This window comes from Prunus avium, chromosome 1 (genome assembly GCF_965620075.1).
Source record: "Prunus avium chromosome 1, drPruAviu1.hap1.1, whole genome shotgun sequence".
Lineage (NCBI taxonomy): Eukaryota > Viridiplantae > Streptophyta > Magnoliopsida > Rosales > Rosaceae > Prunus > Prunus avium.
The window spans coordinates 56551999-56571311 of NC_142284.1; the positions used below are offsets into that span (position 1 = coordinate 56551999).

General features: G+C 36.9%; 3 protein-coding genes across 4 annotated transcripts; 1 reads left to right on the forward strand and 2 right to left on the reverse strand.

Annotated features, from left to right (window-relative positions):
• Positions 1-4045: 4045 nt before the first annotated feature.
• On the forward strand, positions 4046-7672 carry LOC110759509 (Outer arm dynein light chain 1 protein). Its single transcript, XM_021961577.2, has 5 exons — positions 4046-4429; positions 4738-5143; positions 5276-6587; positions 6686-6832; positions 6952-7672. Exons 2-5 carry the CDS (start codon positions 5090-5092, stop codon positions 7491-7493), a joined length of 2055 nt encoding a protein of 684 aa, XP_021817269.2. The 5' UTR covers positions 4046-4429; positions 4738-5089; the 3' UTR covers positions 7494-7672.
• Positions 7513-10426, reverse strand: LOC110759519 (Ubiquitin carboxyl-terminal hydrolase family protein). Its single transcript, XM_088246561.1, has 2 exons — positions 9001-10426; positions 7513-8839 (listed from the first exon to the last, which is right to left on the reverse strand). The coding sequence occupies exon 1, from the start codon at positions 10334-10336 to the stop codon at positions 9107-9109; it is 1230 nt and encodes a 409-aa protein (XP_088102687.1). The 5' UTR covers positions 10337-10426; the 3' UTR covers positions 7513-8839; positions 9001-9106.
• A 647-nt stretch (positions 10427-11073) lies between these two features.
• Positions 11074-17926, reverse strand: TSD2 (S-adenosyl-L-methionine-dependent methyltransferases superfamily protein). Of its 2 annotated transcripts, none has more exons than XM_021961598.2 (9): positions 17569-17926; positions 16060-16815; positions 15835-15967; positions 14876-15116; positions 14128-14353; positions 13840-14015; positions 13395-13698; positions 12625-12763; positions 11074-11706 (listed from the first exon to the last, which is right to left on the reverse strand). In XM_021961598.2, exons 2-9 carry the CDS (start codon positions 16776-16778, stop codon positions 11548-11550), a joined length of 2097 nt encoding a protein of 698 aa, XP_021817290.1. In that variant the 5' UTR covers positions 16779-16815; positions 17569-17926; the 3' UTR covers positions 11074-11547. The 2 variants fall into 2 exon arrangements, with proteins under 2 accessions (XP_021817290.1, XP_088102557.1); XM_088246431.1 differs by lacking the exon at positions 17569-17926 and adding an exon at positions 17345-17509.
• Between the last annotated feature and the right edge of the window lie 1387 nt (positions 17927-19313).

The window sequence follows — 19313 nt, forward strand, 5'->3', positions numbered from 1 at the left end:
ATAAGATCTCAACCCAATTGATAAATATTATAAACTCTGAAATAAACGTAGCTAGGCACAGGTAATAATGAAATTAATTGAGGGTTATTAATACAGACAATTGCTTCTCAGGTTGGGCACTGAGCATAGAAAATGAAATTAAACTCATAATCATAGAATTAATGCAGGCAGTTAGTTTGTAGGAAAGATATAGAAAATGAAATTTACTTGTTTAATTGTTTTTCAGACATCTTCTAAAATGGGAAAGATATTTGCAAATCTTCTATCTGCCACCACCAGAAAAGGCAGGCCCATCATTTAATTTGCAGGTATCTTTCCCATTTTAGAATAATACACTTAATTAAGTTATATATGTTAGTCAACTACTATTTCTAATAATTTAATGGCATGTTTACTAATCCGTAAGTGGATTATGATGAATTGAATTGAGAAGGAGTTGGATTAAGGAGAATTAGATTTTTGATTCCGAATTCCTATTGAAGTTATTTACTAAACCATATGGAATTGGGATAGCAATTGTTCTAATTACTAAAATTTCCTCGTTGTTGGGTTAAAGTAGATGATAAATTTAGAATTTTTTAAATTGTGTGAGGATATAATGGATAAAAAGGATGAATTCCTAATGGGCTAGTTCTCCAGACATTAGAATACCACCTCTCACCCAATAATTGAATTTCTCCAAAATCAGGAATTCAATTCCTAATTTTGTGTGGACTCCATTTACTTTTTAATTATTTGATGTGAAGTAAACAAAAGAATCCTGCATAGATGGAATTCAATTCCTGATGATAATTTCAATTCCTGATTAATAAACACATTGACAGAAAATACGTGAACATACAATGTATATAATGTTCATGTGGCTCAAAATTCAAATTTTTATTACGGTTAATCGTTCACGCATTAGAATAAACCTTGTGGGCTCGTTTGGTACACAGGATTGGCTTGGACTGGCTTGGACTAAATTTAGTACCATGTTTGTTTTATCTAATCCTAGTCTTAGATGGGATTGCTAATACCGGGCCCACCAAAAACACCTCCTTAGGAGGGGACTACTAATCCCATGTGGAAAGGGAGGATTAGCTAGTCCCAATGCTCACCAATGTATAAAATGCATATATTATATTGTGAAATTAATAACATATATTATTATTATTAAACTTACTTACACATATACTATAATGTACATATATACATGTATATACACATAAATATATCATATATGTATATATGTATATATATACATACACATATATACATATATAATATATATGATATACATATATATATACATATATATTATTATAATATACCCATATACACATATACATATTAATATTATAATAATAGCATACGTGTATATATGTAATATATATTATATATTATATATTATAATACATATATATATATACATATATATACATATATGTGTTTATATATTATACCCATGTATGTATTATAGTATACATATACACACATATATACACATATACATTATATATGTATTATATATATTGTAATATACATGTATATATATATATATATATATTATAAAATACATATATATATATATATATATATGTAGGCTTATTATCACAAAAGGTACCTAAGGTTTACGAAACTATCAGATTGCATCCTTAATGTTTTTTTGTGTCACTCGTGGTCCTCAAGGTTAGTATGTATAATCACAAATGGTCCTTGCCGTTAGGTTCCGTCAAAAATTCCGTTAGTTTGCTGACGTGGCATATATACATATCACAAAACATCCCTAAGGTTTACACATCTATCACAAATGGTCCTTGTGAAATTTTTTAATTTTTTAATTTAAAATTCATAAAATTTTGGTTTTCTTTTTTATATTATTTAAAAATATATATTGTATTTTAAATATATATGACACATATATGCCACACCAACAAACTAATGAAGTTTTTTTAAAATAATTTAAAATTCATAAAATTTAAAAATGAAAAAATCATTTATATAAGGATTTTAACCTTAAGGACCATTTATAATCCCTAAACCCTTGGTTTTTTTCATTTTTAAATTTTATGAATTTTAAATTATTTTTTAAAAACTCCATTAGTTTGTTGATGTGGCATCTATGTGGAGCCCACATCTAAAATAATATAGTGTCATGTGTATTTAAAATACAATATATATTTAAAAATAATTTAAAATTCAAAAAATTTAAAAAATAAAACCAAAATTTTATGAATTTTAAATTAAAAAATTTGCAGGGACCATTTGTGATAGGTGTGTAAACCTCAGAGATGTTTTGTGATATATATATATATGCCACATCAGCAAACTAACGGAGTTTTTGACGGAATCTAACGGCAGGGACCATTTGTGATCATACATACTAACCTTGAGGACCACTAATGACACAAAAAAACATTAAAGATGAAATCTGATAGTTTCGTAAACCTTAGGGACCTTTTGTGATAATAAGCCTATATATATATGTATTATACCCATGTATATATTATAATATACATATATACATATATTATATATGTATAATGTATGTATATATATATTATATATATATAATATACATATATATATATATATGTATTTTATAATATATATACATGTATATATATGTATGTGTATATATATATACATACATACATATGTTTATATTATTTATTATTATTTATAATATACATATATACATGTATATACACATACATGTCACATATATTATAAAATACATATGTACACATACATAATACATGTATTTATACATATATACATATACATAGATAGTTTTGAAAAAGAAAAAACAAAACTAGTCTTAGTCCAAGCGTACACCAAACGCAGGATAAGTGTTATCCAACTTAGACCAAGCCAAGCCAAGTCAAGACAGTCTCTAAGCATAGTCTATGCCAAGACAGTCATGTGTACCAAACGAGCCCTGTTAGTTTCTGATGTTAACAAAATCCAATTTATGAGTGGATCAAATAAAAAGCACAATGAAGGTGGAACACGTAAGTAACTGAAGGCGGTGAAATAATGTTCACATAAAATGAATCAACCGAGCTGCACGGTGGGTGCGTACGAACCCGCATTTTGGCCTTATTATTATTTTATTGTTATTTTTATATGTGTGATGTGAAAGTAGGTGCGTTGATTGGCATGGGACATGCCTATAATGCATTAAACTACAACCAGCAAACAAAATTGGGTGTCTTAATCATATATGAAGATCCACATCTAACTAATTCGTGGACCCCAACAATTGCGTCTCAGATTAATCATCTGTCCCTACAAAGTAGTTACAAAATTAATTGAATTGAACCACCAGATCAATATTGTCCATACAAATTTGGTCACTTACTAGTCAGTGAAGTATGTGTTATATAAAGTTAGATTGTAACCAGATATTTTGTTTAAATCCAAATTCAGTTTTAGATTGAATTAGATTTCAACCTTATAATTTTGTATATAATACAATTATAATTTTTTACATGCAATAATGTACCTAACGAAGAGAATAAAAAAACCTTCAATGAAAAACACAACGTCCAATTAGAACATAACATTTGTTGTGGGTTCGTCCAATTAGAACATACCGCGTGTTATATATTTTTATTTATGATTTATATTCTGCAGTGCAATGTTAGGTTACTCATTTAATGATGTGGTAGGGAAGGGAAGTCTATGTCGATTTCTATGTAGGTGCTATCAATCACCACCGTGTTATAATAAGGATGTACAACATGATTGTACTTCAGGGTATAATATGCGGATTGCTAGTATGTTTTAGTATTCACATATTATAAGTTATAAAATATGTGGATTGGTAACATCACTAGGCAGTCTTGATGAAAAAAGAATTGTATTAAATGGTGAAAATTTAAGATGATATTTTAGCACATTATTGTGGCAATAAGTAAGGTGATGATGTAGAAGGTAAGGTGAAAAATATATTTATTTAATTCTATAGTATATTGGTTTTATTACGGCAGGTTATTCTGGTCTGGATATTATATTGGGAGGGTTACATGTTTCAGAAACCGTGTAACATGCGCGTATGTCCTTTTCTTGTGCGGCTCTTCTAAATCTTCTAAATATCTCCGTCTCCTCTTTTGCCTATTTCTAGTGTTTTCCAGGCTGTGGCTTACTTAGTTCACAACCACAACCACCGCTCAAACGAGAGTTTCAAGCCGTTTTTCCAGGTTGGAAGGAGCCCAAGACCTTTCTTTCTTCTCATTCAAAAAGAATCTTCCACGCCTGAAAGGCACCAGGAGAGAGGACGAGAGTCAGAAAACTTTCGTCCAGTGGGGTGTGTGGAGAGTAAATGCGCTCGTCCATCACCACCGCCACCCTCCCTCTCTCTTTCACATTGTGAAGTTGGTCTGTGTGATCGAGAAAGAGGCTCGAAACTGGTTGCTTTGGGAAACTAAAGCAATTCTGGCAGGTAAAAAAACTCTGTAACATATGTAAAGATTGTCTTTCTTTTTGCCAATCTTTTTTGCCACAAAATGATGGCCGTACATAGTACGTATCAATCTTCACGTGTTGCTTCTAAAAGTTTTTGTATGCTAATTGGTATGGTGGTTGTTGTTTTCTGCAATAAAGTTCATGTCTTGGTGGTTTTCTGGGGATATGGGTTTTGTCTCTGAATTGGGTTCATGTGTTTGATTCAAAGAAAGCTAATGTTGGTTTTTAAAATGATTTGTAAGTATTTCTAATGGGTTCGGTTATTTTTTGTTGTTTTGTGAACAGAGAAGGTTTTTGAACAAACACATTTTCCCAAAGCTTCCAGAGAGGAGCTGCAGCATATACAACTCTGGCCGACAATTCAGACAAGTTTTCTCGAGCCGGAGCAGGTGCTGGCCCTCAGTTTTCTGGTCATCAACCCTGTTGCGGGTGGCCTCAGTCACTGGTTTGGTGCCTTCCTGTTGATTATGGTTAACACTTGGTCCAACTAACATCAGTGTAAAACCTCAACAACCAGACTTTTGGAATTTGAATGTGAGCTCAGTTTTGAAGAAAACAGCAGGCAAAACTAGACTGAAATACAAGCGTTTTCGGGTTTCGGTCTATTTTTTAGGATTCAGAGTTTATTATATCAAAAATGACAAAATTCAGTTGCTTCTCTGTGATAATTAGGCGGAAGAAGAAGGTTCAGGTGAGACTCCTCTCTCAATATAGATGCTTTCTTTATTGTAATGTGATATGTGTATTTGGGTGTTTGTTGAACTTTGTGAATTGTGATCCGCTCAATTTCCGCCCTCTTTTTGCCTTTTCTGTTTAATTTTAGAGAGAGTATGAATCTGCAAGACCTGTTGAAGTGGACAAGGCAATTAGAACACTGCAAGTCAGACTTCAACAACAGCCTGTGAAACATTTGGAGATTGATGGGACCTTGAAGCCAGCAACTTTAGGAGTCTTGATACCTTATGGTGTTGAGAAGAAGTACACTACCCCTTGTGGCAAGGCAAGGAGCCCTGAGAGTCCTATTGGGTTTGTTGAAGCAGCATTCTATGAAGGGGAAGATGAGCATGAAGGGAGCCCCTTAGAGAGGGAAAACTGTTGTAATGATTGCTCTCATCTGCAAACCCCTGAAGCCAATTCAGGTGAAGTGGCTCCATCAGGGAAGATGGATTTATCCGAATCTGATTCAGGTGATAGGGGTGTTGATAGGATTCAAAGCGGGCATCTTAGTGATCCGGGCATAGGGAAGGCAGAGTTTTGGGCATCACCAAAGCTTACCAGGTCATGCTCTAATTTGGAAACTCATCATAAGGATGTGGTTAAGAAGATGTCATCTAAGTTGCCTGCTTCAAAGAGTCAGTATTTTGAAGAATTACATGAATTGGCAGACAGTGTGACGAAGGATGTTGATCCTGGCAGCCCTGGTTCTGTGTTTACCCACTTCACTGCTGATAAAGTGATGCTGAAGAAGCATTCTTCAAGCCAAGTTCTTCCTTCTAGAAGTAGAAAGTTGTGGTGGAAGTTGTTCCTTTGGAGCCACAGGAACCTGCACAAAACCAGGACTGCAAAACAAAAAACGCCTAGCCCCATTTCTTTGAACAAGCAAGGAGGGTACTCTTCGGATACACTCGAACCAAACCGGGCTATGCAGTTTGTCAAGATGGAATCACCTCTGTCATATACTGGAGAATCCTTGAACAAGGGGAAGAATATTGCAGATGACAACAATAGCTGGGATGGTTTTAACATTGGAGGCTCTGCTTTATGGCCTCAGAACCAATGGGTTGCTTTCTCAGCAGAAACATCCTCATCTACAAGAGTGCAAGAGTGGGTGAAAGATCTCAAAATGAAACCCTTGGAAAATAATGAATATGACTATGAGGGACTCAGCACCCCACCGACCCCACCCACTCCTGAGACTCCTCAATCTCCGGTGAGTCCTGAGACTACTAGATCGAAAAGCGCAACTTACTTTAGTCGAGGTCTTGACGAGGATACTTTACACGCTAATACTGTGATCCAGACTCTAAATTCTTCTACAACTGTGGCTCACATATCTGGTATGGGATTGAAAGCTATCCCCAACATTTCATGCTTAGGCAGTCTTCGATCCATCAACCTGTCAAACAACTTCCTAGGTATGTTGCTATAGCAGAAAACAAATAAACCATAGAAGTTAATACTTGCATGTTGGTTAACGGTACTAAGCTTCTTGGCAATTGTTCTCAATTTGCAGCCCACATCACTCCAGGATCGCTGCCGAAGAGCCTTCACACGCTCAACTTGTCGAAGAACAAAATCAGCACCATTGAAGGACTAAGAGACTTAACTCGATTGCGTGTACTCGATCTCAGTTACAACCGCATTTCTAGAATTGGACGTGGTAAGCTTTTATCATTCTAACTTTTCAACCATCTAATTGATCTTAGAAAACAAGCTTTCCCAAGTAAAATGTACTATTCCAAATGGTCACTGATTCACTGTGGATCTTAATGGTGCCAGGGTTATCAAGCTGCACTCTAATCAAGGAGCTCTATTTCACTGGGAACAAGATCAGTGATGTCGAGGGTCTACATAGGCTACTGAAGTTAACAGTTCTGGACCTGAGCTTCAACAAGATAACAACAACAAAGGCAATGGGACAGCTGGTGGCTAACTACAACTCACTGCAGGCTCTGAATCTGTTAGGGAATCCAATCCAGAACAACATCGGTGATGAGCAGCTGCGCAAGGCAGTTTGTGGTTTCCTCCCGAAGCTAGTGTACCTGAACAAGCAGTCCATCAAACCACAAAGAGCAAGAGAGGTACTCACAAACAGTGTAGCCAAAGCTGCATTAGGGAACAAAGGATGGAGCCCTCGTAGAAAAGATGGCAAGAGGCTTAACCAAAAACGTGCCTCGTTAAAAAAGCCTAATACCATATCACCAAGAAAAACTTCATCACTTCCCATCCGTGGGCACAAGAGCGGTGCAAGTGATGTACAGAAAAACATACGCAAGTCCAAGAGCATATCCATAGCTGCACTTCCCTCTTCATCCCATTAGATGCTTTTTCCATGTTAGGGGGCCTTCCCAAAATTTTGACACAAAATTTGTAGGGGGTGTCTCCCTTCTCTGTTGTTTTCAGACTCTCTTCAAAGTCTGTAGGGCTACAAAGACCTGGTGGTTTTCATGTCAGTTTTCCATCGGTTATTATATATATTGCAGGCTGCATTTTTGCTATATTTGCTAATTTCTATTTAGTTGAAACCAAATTGGCACTTACTATTCATTACAAGGCAAAAGAAAAAAGAAAAATGAAAAAAGAAAATCATTAGAGAACATAAGACAAGAAACCCATGTTGATGTTGCAACTTAAACCTACTACAAAATGCACATCCAAAGCAGCTAAACGAATTTGGAAAATTATGATTTAGTAAATTGTTCATCAACATTGTGTCATGAACTGTAGATTGATACCGGGTATCAGCCATTCGTCCCAAAAAGGGGTTTTCCCTTATAATGATGCAAGCAAGTCGCAAAATTCCCGACCATTATTTCACATTGTGAGAGCAATTCAAGTAGTTCAATTTCTAGGCGGCAAGGGCGAAGGTTAGCTGGAGGTTTGTGTCTACTCTATGATTCCAAATTATATATGGAAAAAAGAAAGAGAAAAACAGAACATGGCTTGGGATACTTCGAAATGGAAGATGACCTTTAGGCCAGCCATATTATATTACGCCCTAAAGAGAAATCTTGTGACCAAAACTTGACGTGGAAAGACATATGCGGGTAAACATCATAATGCTTGCAAACAAAACCAAAATCTTCAAGCTTTATCTTCTCCTGTTTCAAATCTTTATGGCCTGCGTGGTCCAGTGAGAGAGAGAGAGAGCTGTGAACTAAAATTTTGGTTCATTGCTACCTCTAGGATGTCACTAAAGAAAAAGGCAAACTACAAGATTCATCGTGCCAAGCTGGCCCCATAAAGATTTTCTAAGAACGCTCTGGTTTCTGTAGACAAAGTAACAAACAAAAGATTAAAGTTAATTTCTTATTTTACAGGACAAGTGCTTAACAACTAACTTTACCAAACTCCGTATCTTTCTCCCCCTTTTTTTTTCATACGATCATAAGGATACTCTACAAGGTTCACGCTCAAAGGATCAGAACAGAACTTTGGACCTCATTTTCACCAATCATTAAGTACCTGAAATCTAGTTACAAAAGAATACAAAAACAAAATTTGCTCTCCAAGTAAATCCTTGCTTTGTAGTAGTATCAGAATTCCCCTGTTCACAAAATTCTCAGTTCATTTTCTTAAATGATCACCATCACCCTGGCACCAGTTGACCAACAAGACATGAAAACTCCTGCTGCAACTCAAAGCTCTGAGGTTTATTTTTGCACACCTTCATCCACAAAATTACCAAGTAAATGACATATCGTTGATAAATAATCCAAATTTCCACAAGGTGCCACCAAGGTTTATATACATCACATGTTATGATTTCTTATGACTCGAAAAACCTTGCAACACAAGATACAGCTATTCAAGGACCAACCAAGATACCTCTGATGCACCCAAGTTCCTTCTAGGTCCAAGCTTCCTCAAGCTATAAGACAACATTCCTTGGAGCACAAGCAAAGAACTCCCACAAATTGTCCAAACCCTCTTGTCATTTCCATTGATCAACAGAACCCTGTTCCATTTCCTTCATTTCAGCGTACTTATACAGCTTCTCATTGAAAACCACCTGCGGATCCTTCTCAATCAAAACCCCATTTTGGTCATAAGCATCTTTCAAGAAAACAACCCAATTCATCTCTGTCCCAGCGAGATAAAACGTTCTGGGCTGCTTAAAAAGCATCTGATAAGTATGCTTGGTCAAACTAAACTCCTCCTTGAACTCCACAACATGGTGTATAGAAGCCCTCTTCTCCAATGTCAAGCTCAAAAACTCATGCAACACTCCCACTCTGTACTTCTCCGCTTCCAGAGTCCAAAGGTCCAATCTTGACCCATCCGAATAAGGCGAAACCAGAGGAAGGGAGTTCAATAAGTTCAATTTCCTCTCATCCTCTTTTTCCAAACCCAAATCCTTCCCATGCTTCACTGGAAACCTAAAAGCCCTCTTCACTTTCTCCTCGTCAACCATAAACTCCCTCTCCAAAGTGCTCACCGCCAACAACGGATCCCAATTCACCAATTCAAGCATTCTCTTCCCACCTTCCTCAACCACAGTTCGAAAATAATTAGGGTACTTCGAAACCCGGTCCCGAAAATCTTCTGGGATTCCAAATAAGGACCTGCAATGGTAGATTTTACTCAAAGGGATACGCTTGTTCGCGGACATCATGAGCAATTTACGAACCTTGTTAACTCGGTCCGATTCCATTGAGTCGACAATGACTCGTTCCTGTTCGAGCAAATCTTCCATGAACTCGGTGAAGCCGATCCACATTTTGTTGTCGACATGGCGGTAGGTTTGGAACAGGAGGGGGTGGCGCTGGAGGGATCGGGCGATTTTCCGGCCGCGAGGGAAGCCGAGTTCTCGGTGGAGCTTGCCGGCGTCGTCGAGGCGGAGGACGCGGTGGGGCTGCTTGGAGAGGAAGTCTCTGGATTTTGTGAGGAACCGAAAGTGGGCATCGCGCTCGACGATGTGCTCGAAGTGGGGGATGAGGTTGGGTTGGGTCTGGACGAGCTTCGTTCGAGGGCTTTCGTCTTTCTTGCGCTTTTTTTTGAATTTTTTGGGGGTTTTGGTGATGAGGAAGGAGGTGGAGAATGGAGAGGTTTGGAGGAGGAAGAGGGAGAGCTGCAGGCGATTAGAGTTAGGGCTAGGGTTTGGGAGAAGAGGTGGGGGTGTGGCGCTGGGGGTTTTGGAAATGAGGAGGCGCCACCAAGCCATGGAATTTGCAGTGCTCTGCCCAAACTGAAGTGAAATTTAAATTTCAGCAAAATGACCTGATACTTCAACAATTTCTCAAACTCTCTTTCCAATTTTTAGGTTTACCTATAATTTAACCCAATTAAGAATTAGATTTTTGAAAAGAAAATATGGAGGGAAACAAATTTTAGATGGAAAAAATCACATTCCTACTTACTTGCCAATCATAATTTAACACGTATACAGAAAAAATGAATTATTTGTGCATATACATCATAGAGCACTCCATTGCCGCCCAATATTTCTCCCATCTGCCAATTTCTCCATTTGTTCAAAGTTTTTTTTAACCAACATAGGGGCCCTCTTTATCCAATCTTTTTAAAACAAGCTATATTGAGCGACGGGTAAAACAAACCTAGGACCTCTAGTGCAGGTACAAGAGTAAATGCTCCTAACCGCTTGAGCTACAAGCCCCTTGCTCCTTCCCTCTTTATCCAATCTTTAGTGTTTCTAAAAGAAATCATAATTTTCTTTTGTAACATTTAAATACTAACACTTTATGAGCTATTTTATGAGAGAACTAGTGAACCAATTGGCCCAAGAGCGACTCATGGGTGTATGTCTCGAATAAGCCCAGAAGAGAAAAATCAACCCTATGAGCTGAGAGAGCTCAATGCCATTGCCGCTTCACATGGACAAATCTAATGCACGCTTGCAAACTTTGTTTCCCCAGAAAAGGCCAAATTACAAGCTTCACATTTGAAATGGATCATGTATTACTGCAAATGTAAAATATAATCAACTTTTGATGGTGCTCGACATAAATGTATTGCCAAGCATGTTTTTACACGATAAGAAACTGACTGCATTTGTTTATTCTGTAATGATCTTCACAATCTTAATCATGTGGTTGTATAGTTACAATGAGAAATTACACGAAAGATTAAAAATCTAATCCTACACTTCTCTCTCACTTGCTCCGGACCTCAATACCATAATAATTACATGACCTATGTCCTATGGCAGCCTTACGGCTCCACAGGAGTTGTGTCGCTTTTACAAGACCGAATTTTGATTTCTTTTCTCCCATGTTTTCTTTGGTTTCTTCTGTCCAAAATTTTTGATTCCCTCCTTTCAACGGCAGAGCTTTATGATGATTGATTAAAATAAGTAAATGAATATGAATGAAGTGATATACCACCATATCTCAGGCTCCCTTTGGAAACTCCTTATTAGTTTGCTTGTTTCTTGAAGAAAGGCTTTTGGCATATGAGTAGTTTCTCATCGCTGTTGCTTTCGATTTCTACCACACGCGCATCCCACTTCAGCCCTGTTGTCAGAGCTCTTGCTGATTCAACAAGAGCAGCTTTGTCATGGATTATCACCCAACCCTGCAATAACCATCAACATCAGAATCATAACTAACATAATGAAACAAACAAGCAATCCTTCATAGCAACTGTAAGTTTCTTTTGTGTTTTGGTGGCATTGAAGTTAATCAATTAGCCTCTTACATAACTTGTGGATGCATAGTGGTTAAAGGCTTCATCCAACACTAAAGGAAAATATGATTATCATATGCTTGTCCATGTGTTCTGACCAGTTGCGTCCAGACATGTTACTAGACATCTATCCATCTATAAGAACTGATGTGTCTATAAAAGGCTTAAAAAGCATTTCCTCTATGAGTCTACAATTTACTTATCAGCTCCCCGTTCTATGGGCAAATAGCCAGCGTGGAAAAGAAACCGCACTTAAGTAAAACACAGACAAAACCAACAGCCAGTTTTAGTATCACCAAAACATAGCCAAAACCAAATGAGAGTTTTATTTTTCTTCCTTGAGTCATTAAGTGGAATAGTTACACAGTACCATATATGCAGTAGACACATGATTTTTATGGATGTACAAAAGACCGCCCGCATGTTCCTTGCTACAAACTTAATTTTTTGAAAACTTACATCTTCTTTTTGAGAAAAACTTACATCTTCTTTAAATGGTAAAAATACCAATAATATAACTGTGACATACAAACTTGCATGGCAACCAATTCAATCTTGCGTGCAAAAAGCCATTCAATGCAACAAATAACATATTCTAGGCACAACAGAATGCTCCGATAGTAAATTGATTTTTAAATTGAAAATTATAATATGCTCTGTAATCTTGCATGATAATCAACATCCAGTAATTAATTAGTGCATGTCTGACTACTTCTTCTGAACGTTCAAAGCCATTGAATAGAATTGGAAAAAAAAGGACCCTTGCAAAATAACCATAGATAAAATAGGACCGTTTAGTATGGGTACCTCTGGACGAAGCAATCGATCAATCTCAGTGAATAGATCCAGAATGGTACATCTGCGCTGATGATCAACTTCAAGGGAAAGAAGTCCTGCTGCATGCACCAGATCATAGGTTCTTGGGTATGTTGGAAAGGGTTCACACCTGAAAAAGAGAAAAAGTAGTATTTAAACAAACTATAAATTCAATAGTTACAAGTATCCTTTCACAAACCAAATGTATGATGACATCCCTTAGCATGCATTGCTAGTTATTTCTTCAAGTTATTTACCCAAGTTACAAAATTGTTCTAATGCTGAATTATTCCAAATGGCAAGGCTGTTCTAATACTGTCCTGACCAATGAAATTTTAACCAGAGTTTTATAATTTGGCAGCTAACCAAGTAAAATGAAGTCTGAATTCCCCCATCAAGAATTCAACCATCAGATCCGTAAAGTCAGCCTAATTTAAGAAACTTGAGGTCATTTTTATAATACAAAATTCCTGTTTGGTTTGCCCCACTGATCAACCAAGGGAAGGAGCACCAGCTGACTGCTAAACATGAAGGCCAAAAAAATCCCTAGTTAGGGTACGAATCTACTTTCTCTCCTTCATGAATGTTTAAGTTAAAAAATACAAAAATCCAATAGCAACAAGACTTGGGATAGCAAGCAAAACAAATTAAGTTGATATGGTACTTTTTGCAGATGAAATTTGGTTAAGTTTGAGATTCCAAGTAACCGTAAGACAACAGGATGTAAGGAAAGGAGGATGCAAAGACAAAAGTAGTTTTACCAATCATGCAGAACACCGACAAATCCCCTGTCAAGGATCAAGGGCAAATAATTGGGTCCATTTGACGGGACCACATTCATGACCCACACGGATTTTCCAGCTTCCAATAATGCAGAATTAAAACCACCAAAATGAGCATTCATGTCAAGTACGTTTCTAAGCATGTTATAGGGTGGTGAAGGATCCTCATCGCCGGGTCTCTTTGGATGATCTGAGAATATCAATGGTGACAGAAGAGACCAATAATTACGGACTGCCATTTTCCAGGCCTCGGCATCCTCAGAGAGTTCTTCTGGGTGCAATCCTGAATGAAAATTATAACACATACATAAAGCATATGATTTTCACCAAAAATAAAGTAAGAGATATACAGATAAGTCAGAGGCTAAGCAAATAATGCATTTATTTTTTCCACTCTAAGCTGTATCAAGAACACAAGAAGTACCATATATTGCAAGTTCACTCTTGTTTGGATTAGCCCTTGAAGGCCAGGTCGTCCTCTCTTCAATAGGAATCCATCGGCGGCTTTGTGTTCCCCCAATACAGGCTTGGAGTGGTCGATAATATGGAGATTCAACATCATGGCCTTTGCTGCATATAGAGGGACCTGAACCAGGCTTCCTAAAGAATAAGCAGATTGTAATACAAATCAGTATCAGCTCTTATTTTCATGCACTAAAGACCAAACACATATGATCCCAAGTTGAGAAGAAAACCATGTTAGTTTCCTTACCGTGAACTATAACAATTCCTTTTACTGGTCTTTTTCCATACAACTGTTTCATCTTGTTGTGATAACATCTCCCAGCAGAGATTTTCTGCAAAATCATGCACAAGGTTCCACCTTTTCTGATTCACTTTGTTACGACGAAACGTCTCAGCATTTGTAATTGGTGATGTCCAGACAAAGTATCCACCGGGCTTCAAAACTCTATCAACTTCAATCAAGAGGATCCCATCTGTACGACATAACATTTTATACAGATGATTAACATACACTAAACGTGGACCCATCCAAATCCAGAAATTCACAACAGCAAAACCAAGGTGCTCAAATTCACAGTCCAGAGTCTAAGATTCTGCAAACTAAGGTTTGTGCATCACATCAACTTTTTTCTCTTATTCAAACTTTCTTTTTTCCAATTACCATATTAATGGTCAGATAATACTTCACAAAAATATACAACCACACCCAGGAAAACTTTGTAACCCACAAACTATTATTCTAAATATTCTTCTAAAGAATAAAGATCTACTAATATTTCTGGAAATTCTTTAAAATAGAGAAATTGATATTTTTTGGTTTTATACATTGGTGATACATAGTTTTCTTTCAGTTCTCGAAATGTACATAGGTTTCAGGATAAGTTTACAGCAAACACAACATAACGCAGAGTATTTGCAGACATACAAGTACATGTGCATATATGGAAGTCTAAAAAGAAGAACCACTTTGTGATAATTAACTTCTGACTGATTACCTCGTTGGTCCCAATCAATGCCACACCGTGCACAATGCAACATATCAAAAGAGAGAGATGGATATGGCAACTGTTTCGAAGTAAAAGAACCAATCATCGCAGGAAGACCCCTTTCAAGAGTTAGCTGAACTTGGCTTCCTGAAGCCTCATAGTTTGCAATGCACATGGTTAGGATCTGACTGGAAAAGAGATGCGCTCCAAAACTACCATAACCACATCCTATATCCAAGATGGTTCTCACCTGCAGAATTAACGTTGACACTTTCATTCATCAAAAGTGTTTATATATACAGTTCATATGGCACATATTCATGTTGCAGTACATCAAAGAGAAAATATACTACAAGTGATCATAATATAACCATATTATGCTATATCATCTTCATAATAATCAGAATCATATAAGACTTTCTGTAAATGATCAATCATGCAAGAGAAACCAACGGATGTGATGTATATCTGTATATCTGTATTTATGTGGTATGTATGTATGTATGCACATGTACACATATAATGGCACCAAAGTCACCAGAGACACTTGGTAGAGTACCCTATGGAGTTTTAAAGTACTTTCACTCTCTTTTGGAGTTAGTGATGTAAAACATAACTGCCTTGAAACAGGTCAGACAGCTCATTACCTGAGCTGCAGTTTTCATGCCAAAGGTGATATTTGACATATTTATCAACATGTAACTATAACTACCCAATAAAAGATGTTGATTCATTATCTTAAACTGAAAAACCTTTCATTTGGACTGGGGGTTAGGCTAGGACCCCTGCTTGTTCAATATAATTAAATGCTCTTAAAAAAAGTCGCCAACCACTTGGCTAAAATTCTAAAGAGATCTGTAATACGTGCAATAAACTACACAAGAGGGAAGACAACCAAGAAAAAGAAATGAGTTAAGAATGTTGCCATTAACATATGGGGTCGGTTCCAACAATTCCAATCCACTTACCCCAGCTTGTATAAAGTTAGATTCATTTCTCAGCCCTATCATTTCTGCAATTTGATGAGAGTAGTCTTCAACACCATCAAACATCAACGAGGCTGAACGGAATGAAATTTGCTCTTCTTCCAACATCATCATCCTGTATGTACATGGAAATCCAAAATTAAAGCAAGATCAGGACAGGTTAATAGAATTATAACACAGTTGGCTAATAAGAGAAATGTAGCTCACCTCTTGGTCAAGCTTCCAGAAGAAAGTACCTCCTGCGCAGTTATTTTCACATTTGCCACCCAGATGACATCTCTACCTGTAGGCCACCTAAGAGGAATTTTGTACTTGACAGGTGGAAGAACTAAACAATTTTGCCTCATTCCATACTCACAATGCCGGTCATATTCGTTGCCATCAGAAAGACCTAAGGCAAGATTCTCCGAAACATTGAAGCAGGGAACATGATTTTCAAACTCCTGAGGACAGAATTCCAAGTCTCTCAACCTTGAAGAACCAAGAGAAAGCTCTCCAATATGCCACAGGTCGGAAACAAGTTGCTGTTGGAGTCGCCGATAACCATGGTATATGTGACCTCTTGAAGTCGTTGAGATGGAGATTGTCCACCAAAAGGATCCAGTAAGAGCAAGAATAACAATCAATACTAAACTTAACTTCAACAGTAGCAGCGCTAACTTGTGCCGACTTCTAGGAGTACTGGCTATTAAAGGATCAGATGCGAAGCCGTTTCCAGTATTTCCATGTTTGGAAGGAGAATTGTCTGGGAAAAGTACTCGAATAGGAAACCTAAATGCAATACTGTTGTTATCAGAAGAAGCTCTTCTTTCCAAATCTTCTTTATCTGTTTTATCTTTCATTTGGGAGTCCCAAAAATCATTGCTACTCCCGGAGATCCGTTCCCCCGCTGCCCCAGATGAACCTCGATGCAGAGGTCTGGACATTCTTAATTTCAATTGACGGAGACCAGGGAGCAAGAATCTGTTCAATAAATAAAAATAAATAAATAAAATCTGTATACAAGCAAAAGAAATCCAGGAAAAGCTCAAACAAAAGAGAAACAAGCTGAAACATGAAAATGACAGAAACCCAAAGATGTTCTTACTTAAATCCTAAGAAAATTTCAAAACGAGAATAATCCTTCATTAAAAATAAAAAAAATTTAAAGCTTTCTTTTTTCTGGTGAGGCCGAAACTTCATTCAAAAGAGCTGAACATAAAGATTCGATAAAACCCAGGATTGATTTCTGCCCAACAAGCTTAAGTAGAGGAAAGGATAAAATGGTATCCTTGAGCATGATCATTTCCTAACTAGATCCATTAACCCAGCACCAAGAGACCCTATCAACATTCAATCAATTAAAAAAGTAAAGGGAGATGCTTTACTAAGTATCAATTGAAAAGAATAAACCCAGAAAGGAAGACAGAGTGCAATTAAGATTTACAGAAATAAAGGGACAGTAAAGCATATGCATTTCGGTATAACTAAAGATTTGGATCAGTTCCCTTACCAAAAAATTTAAAATTTTGGATCACTTTCAGTTCCCAAATGAACTGGTAACAAAAGGGCAAGCTCATTTCTATTCAAAATTCACTTCTAAAGACCCAGAAAAACAAGTTGAGGAAAACCCATTTGAGATCAATCCACAAGTTAACCAAAAATAGTGGTTACTTAAACTGCAATAAGAGCCAAATGTAGCAAAAGTCAGAAGCAGTAGCAGAAGCAAAACAGTACCTTTTTAATTAGGGGAAGAGCAGAGGAGAGGTGATGGATAAAGGGAATAAACAGTAAGAAAAGCCAAGAAATTCTTGGAAATCAGTATGAATCCATAGCTAGACTTGCTTTTCTTGGTCTGCTCATGCCACAAACGCTTGTTCTACAGTGAAACTCCGATTACATCTCACTTGGGTCTCTTCCTCCCACTTTGCTCAATGCTTATAGCTTAGAGAGAGAGAGAGAGAGAGAGAGAGAGAGAGAGAGAGTTGAGAGAGTAAGGAGATTTTGTACCGATCCAATCACGACAGAACTCGCGAAAATTGAATACTATGTATGATATGTAACATGAAAAAGAAATATACACAACTGTAGAGAGAAAGTATAAATATGAATTTATTTTATATAATCTTTCATAATTAATGCTGGGCTGTATGATATTATATGCATAGCGTGTTCGCTATGTCTTCTTACCATGCAGAAGTGCACCGCTGCTGTAAATTCTCACTTTATTATTTTATGGCACAAATAAAACCCCAATTCCACAATTCCACATTAAATTCCGGTGGAAAGAGAAAGTGTGGCAACATGGTCTTCCACGAAAGAGACCTCTCCACTCCTTCCCCCCATTTTCGGCATCACTAGTCTTTCTCTTTGGACTTGAGAGATGTTTGGTATGAGAAAAGTTTAAAGGATCTCCCTTTTTTACATACATGTACTATTGACATCGAAATTTTATAAGCGCGTGACAAAATGAGTTTTCTTTCAGATAACCGTTATAAAATATATTATTTTTTATTTGGGTGAGTAAATTTAAATTGTTGTGTGATCTGATTTCACTTTTTAAAATTCTTGCGAGAAAACACAGCTAATTTTCAAATTAAAGAAATGTTTTTTTTGTATTACCAAAAAAACCTTGCCCTGGTTCGGCACTCTCATTTCTTAAGAGAGGTCAGGGGTTCGATCCCTGCTCTCGTACGGAGTCACCACTTTGGCCAACACTTTACTCCTTACGGGCCGACCCGGTGTGAGTGGGGATTAGTCTGGGTTGTGATTAAGGCTTAAAGGTGCCACCCATAATTGAGCCCCATCCAAGACCACCTCATGGTTCAGACCAAAAAAAAAAAAAAAAAAACTTTGGCCTCAAAATGTTTTAAGAGTATGGAATGGATGGGCTTTTTGGGAAGAGTCCCCACTCAATCTTCCAAAGAATTGAATTTCTCTTTCTAGAAAGCAAAGGGAGGAATTTACCAGCTGACCTCTGTGGCTCTTGTCCATGTAGGCTATGTGCAAAGGTAGATCTGAGCAGTCTGTGACACTTTGTTTAATAAGATTGTTTTATGGATCTACAAAATAAACTTTGACTCCGCTGATTTGCCGGGCACTTAACCCCCCTCAAATATTTATCTAATACCTCTAAACAATCTTATAACTCTTAACAACCTGTGCACTTGCTTCAGTTCTCACTAGCTCCACTCATTTAATATTGTACACCAACATAGAGAAACAAACTTTCATTGTATTTTGCAAACATGGACTTAGTTAAGTTTGTTAGAGCGGATGTACTCCTCATTCTGCATCCGAGTTCAAATCCCTCTCTGTAATTTAGATTAGTTTAAAGTAGATTATCGCTTGTGTGTAAAAAAAAAAACCTTTATTTTATTTTTTTGCAGAACTTAAACTTCAATAATGCATACTAAATAGAAAACAAATGTGTCAACGAGATCTAGTTTAATAAAATAAAAAAAATCTTAATTTGCAGATCA

Coding starts and splice junctions, on each gene's coding strand:
- LOC110759509 (XM_021961577.2), top strand. CDS start 5,090: ATGACAAAATTCAGTTGCTTCTCTGTGATAATTAGGCGGAAGAAGAAG. Junction 5,144..5,275: donor GGCGGAAGAAGAAGGTTCAG/GTGAGACTCCTC, acceptor GTTTAATTTTAG/AGAGAGTATGAATCTGCAAG. Junction 6,833..6,951: donor CATTTCTAGAATTGGACGTG/GTAAGCTTTTAT, acceptor TAATGGTGCCAG/GGTTATCAAGCTGCACTCTA.
- LOC110759519 (XM_088246561.1), bottom strand. CDS start 10,336: ATGGCTTGGTGGCGCCTCCTCATTTCCAAAACCCCCAGCGCCACACCC.
- TSD2 (XM_021961598.2), bottom strand. CDS start 16,778: ATGTCCAGACCTCTGCATCGAGGTTCATCTGGGGCAGCGGGGGAACGG. Junction 15,117..15,834: donor CTAACTTTATACAAGCTGGG/GTAAGTGGATTG, acceptor TTAATTCTGCAG/GTGAGAACCATCTTGGATAT. Junction 13,699..13,839: donor GAGTGAACTTGCAATATATG/GTACTTCTTGTG, acceptor ATTTTCATTCAG/GATTGCACCCAGAAGAACTC.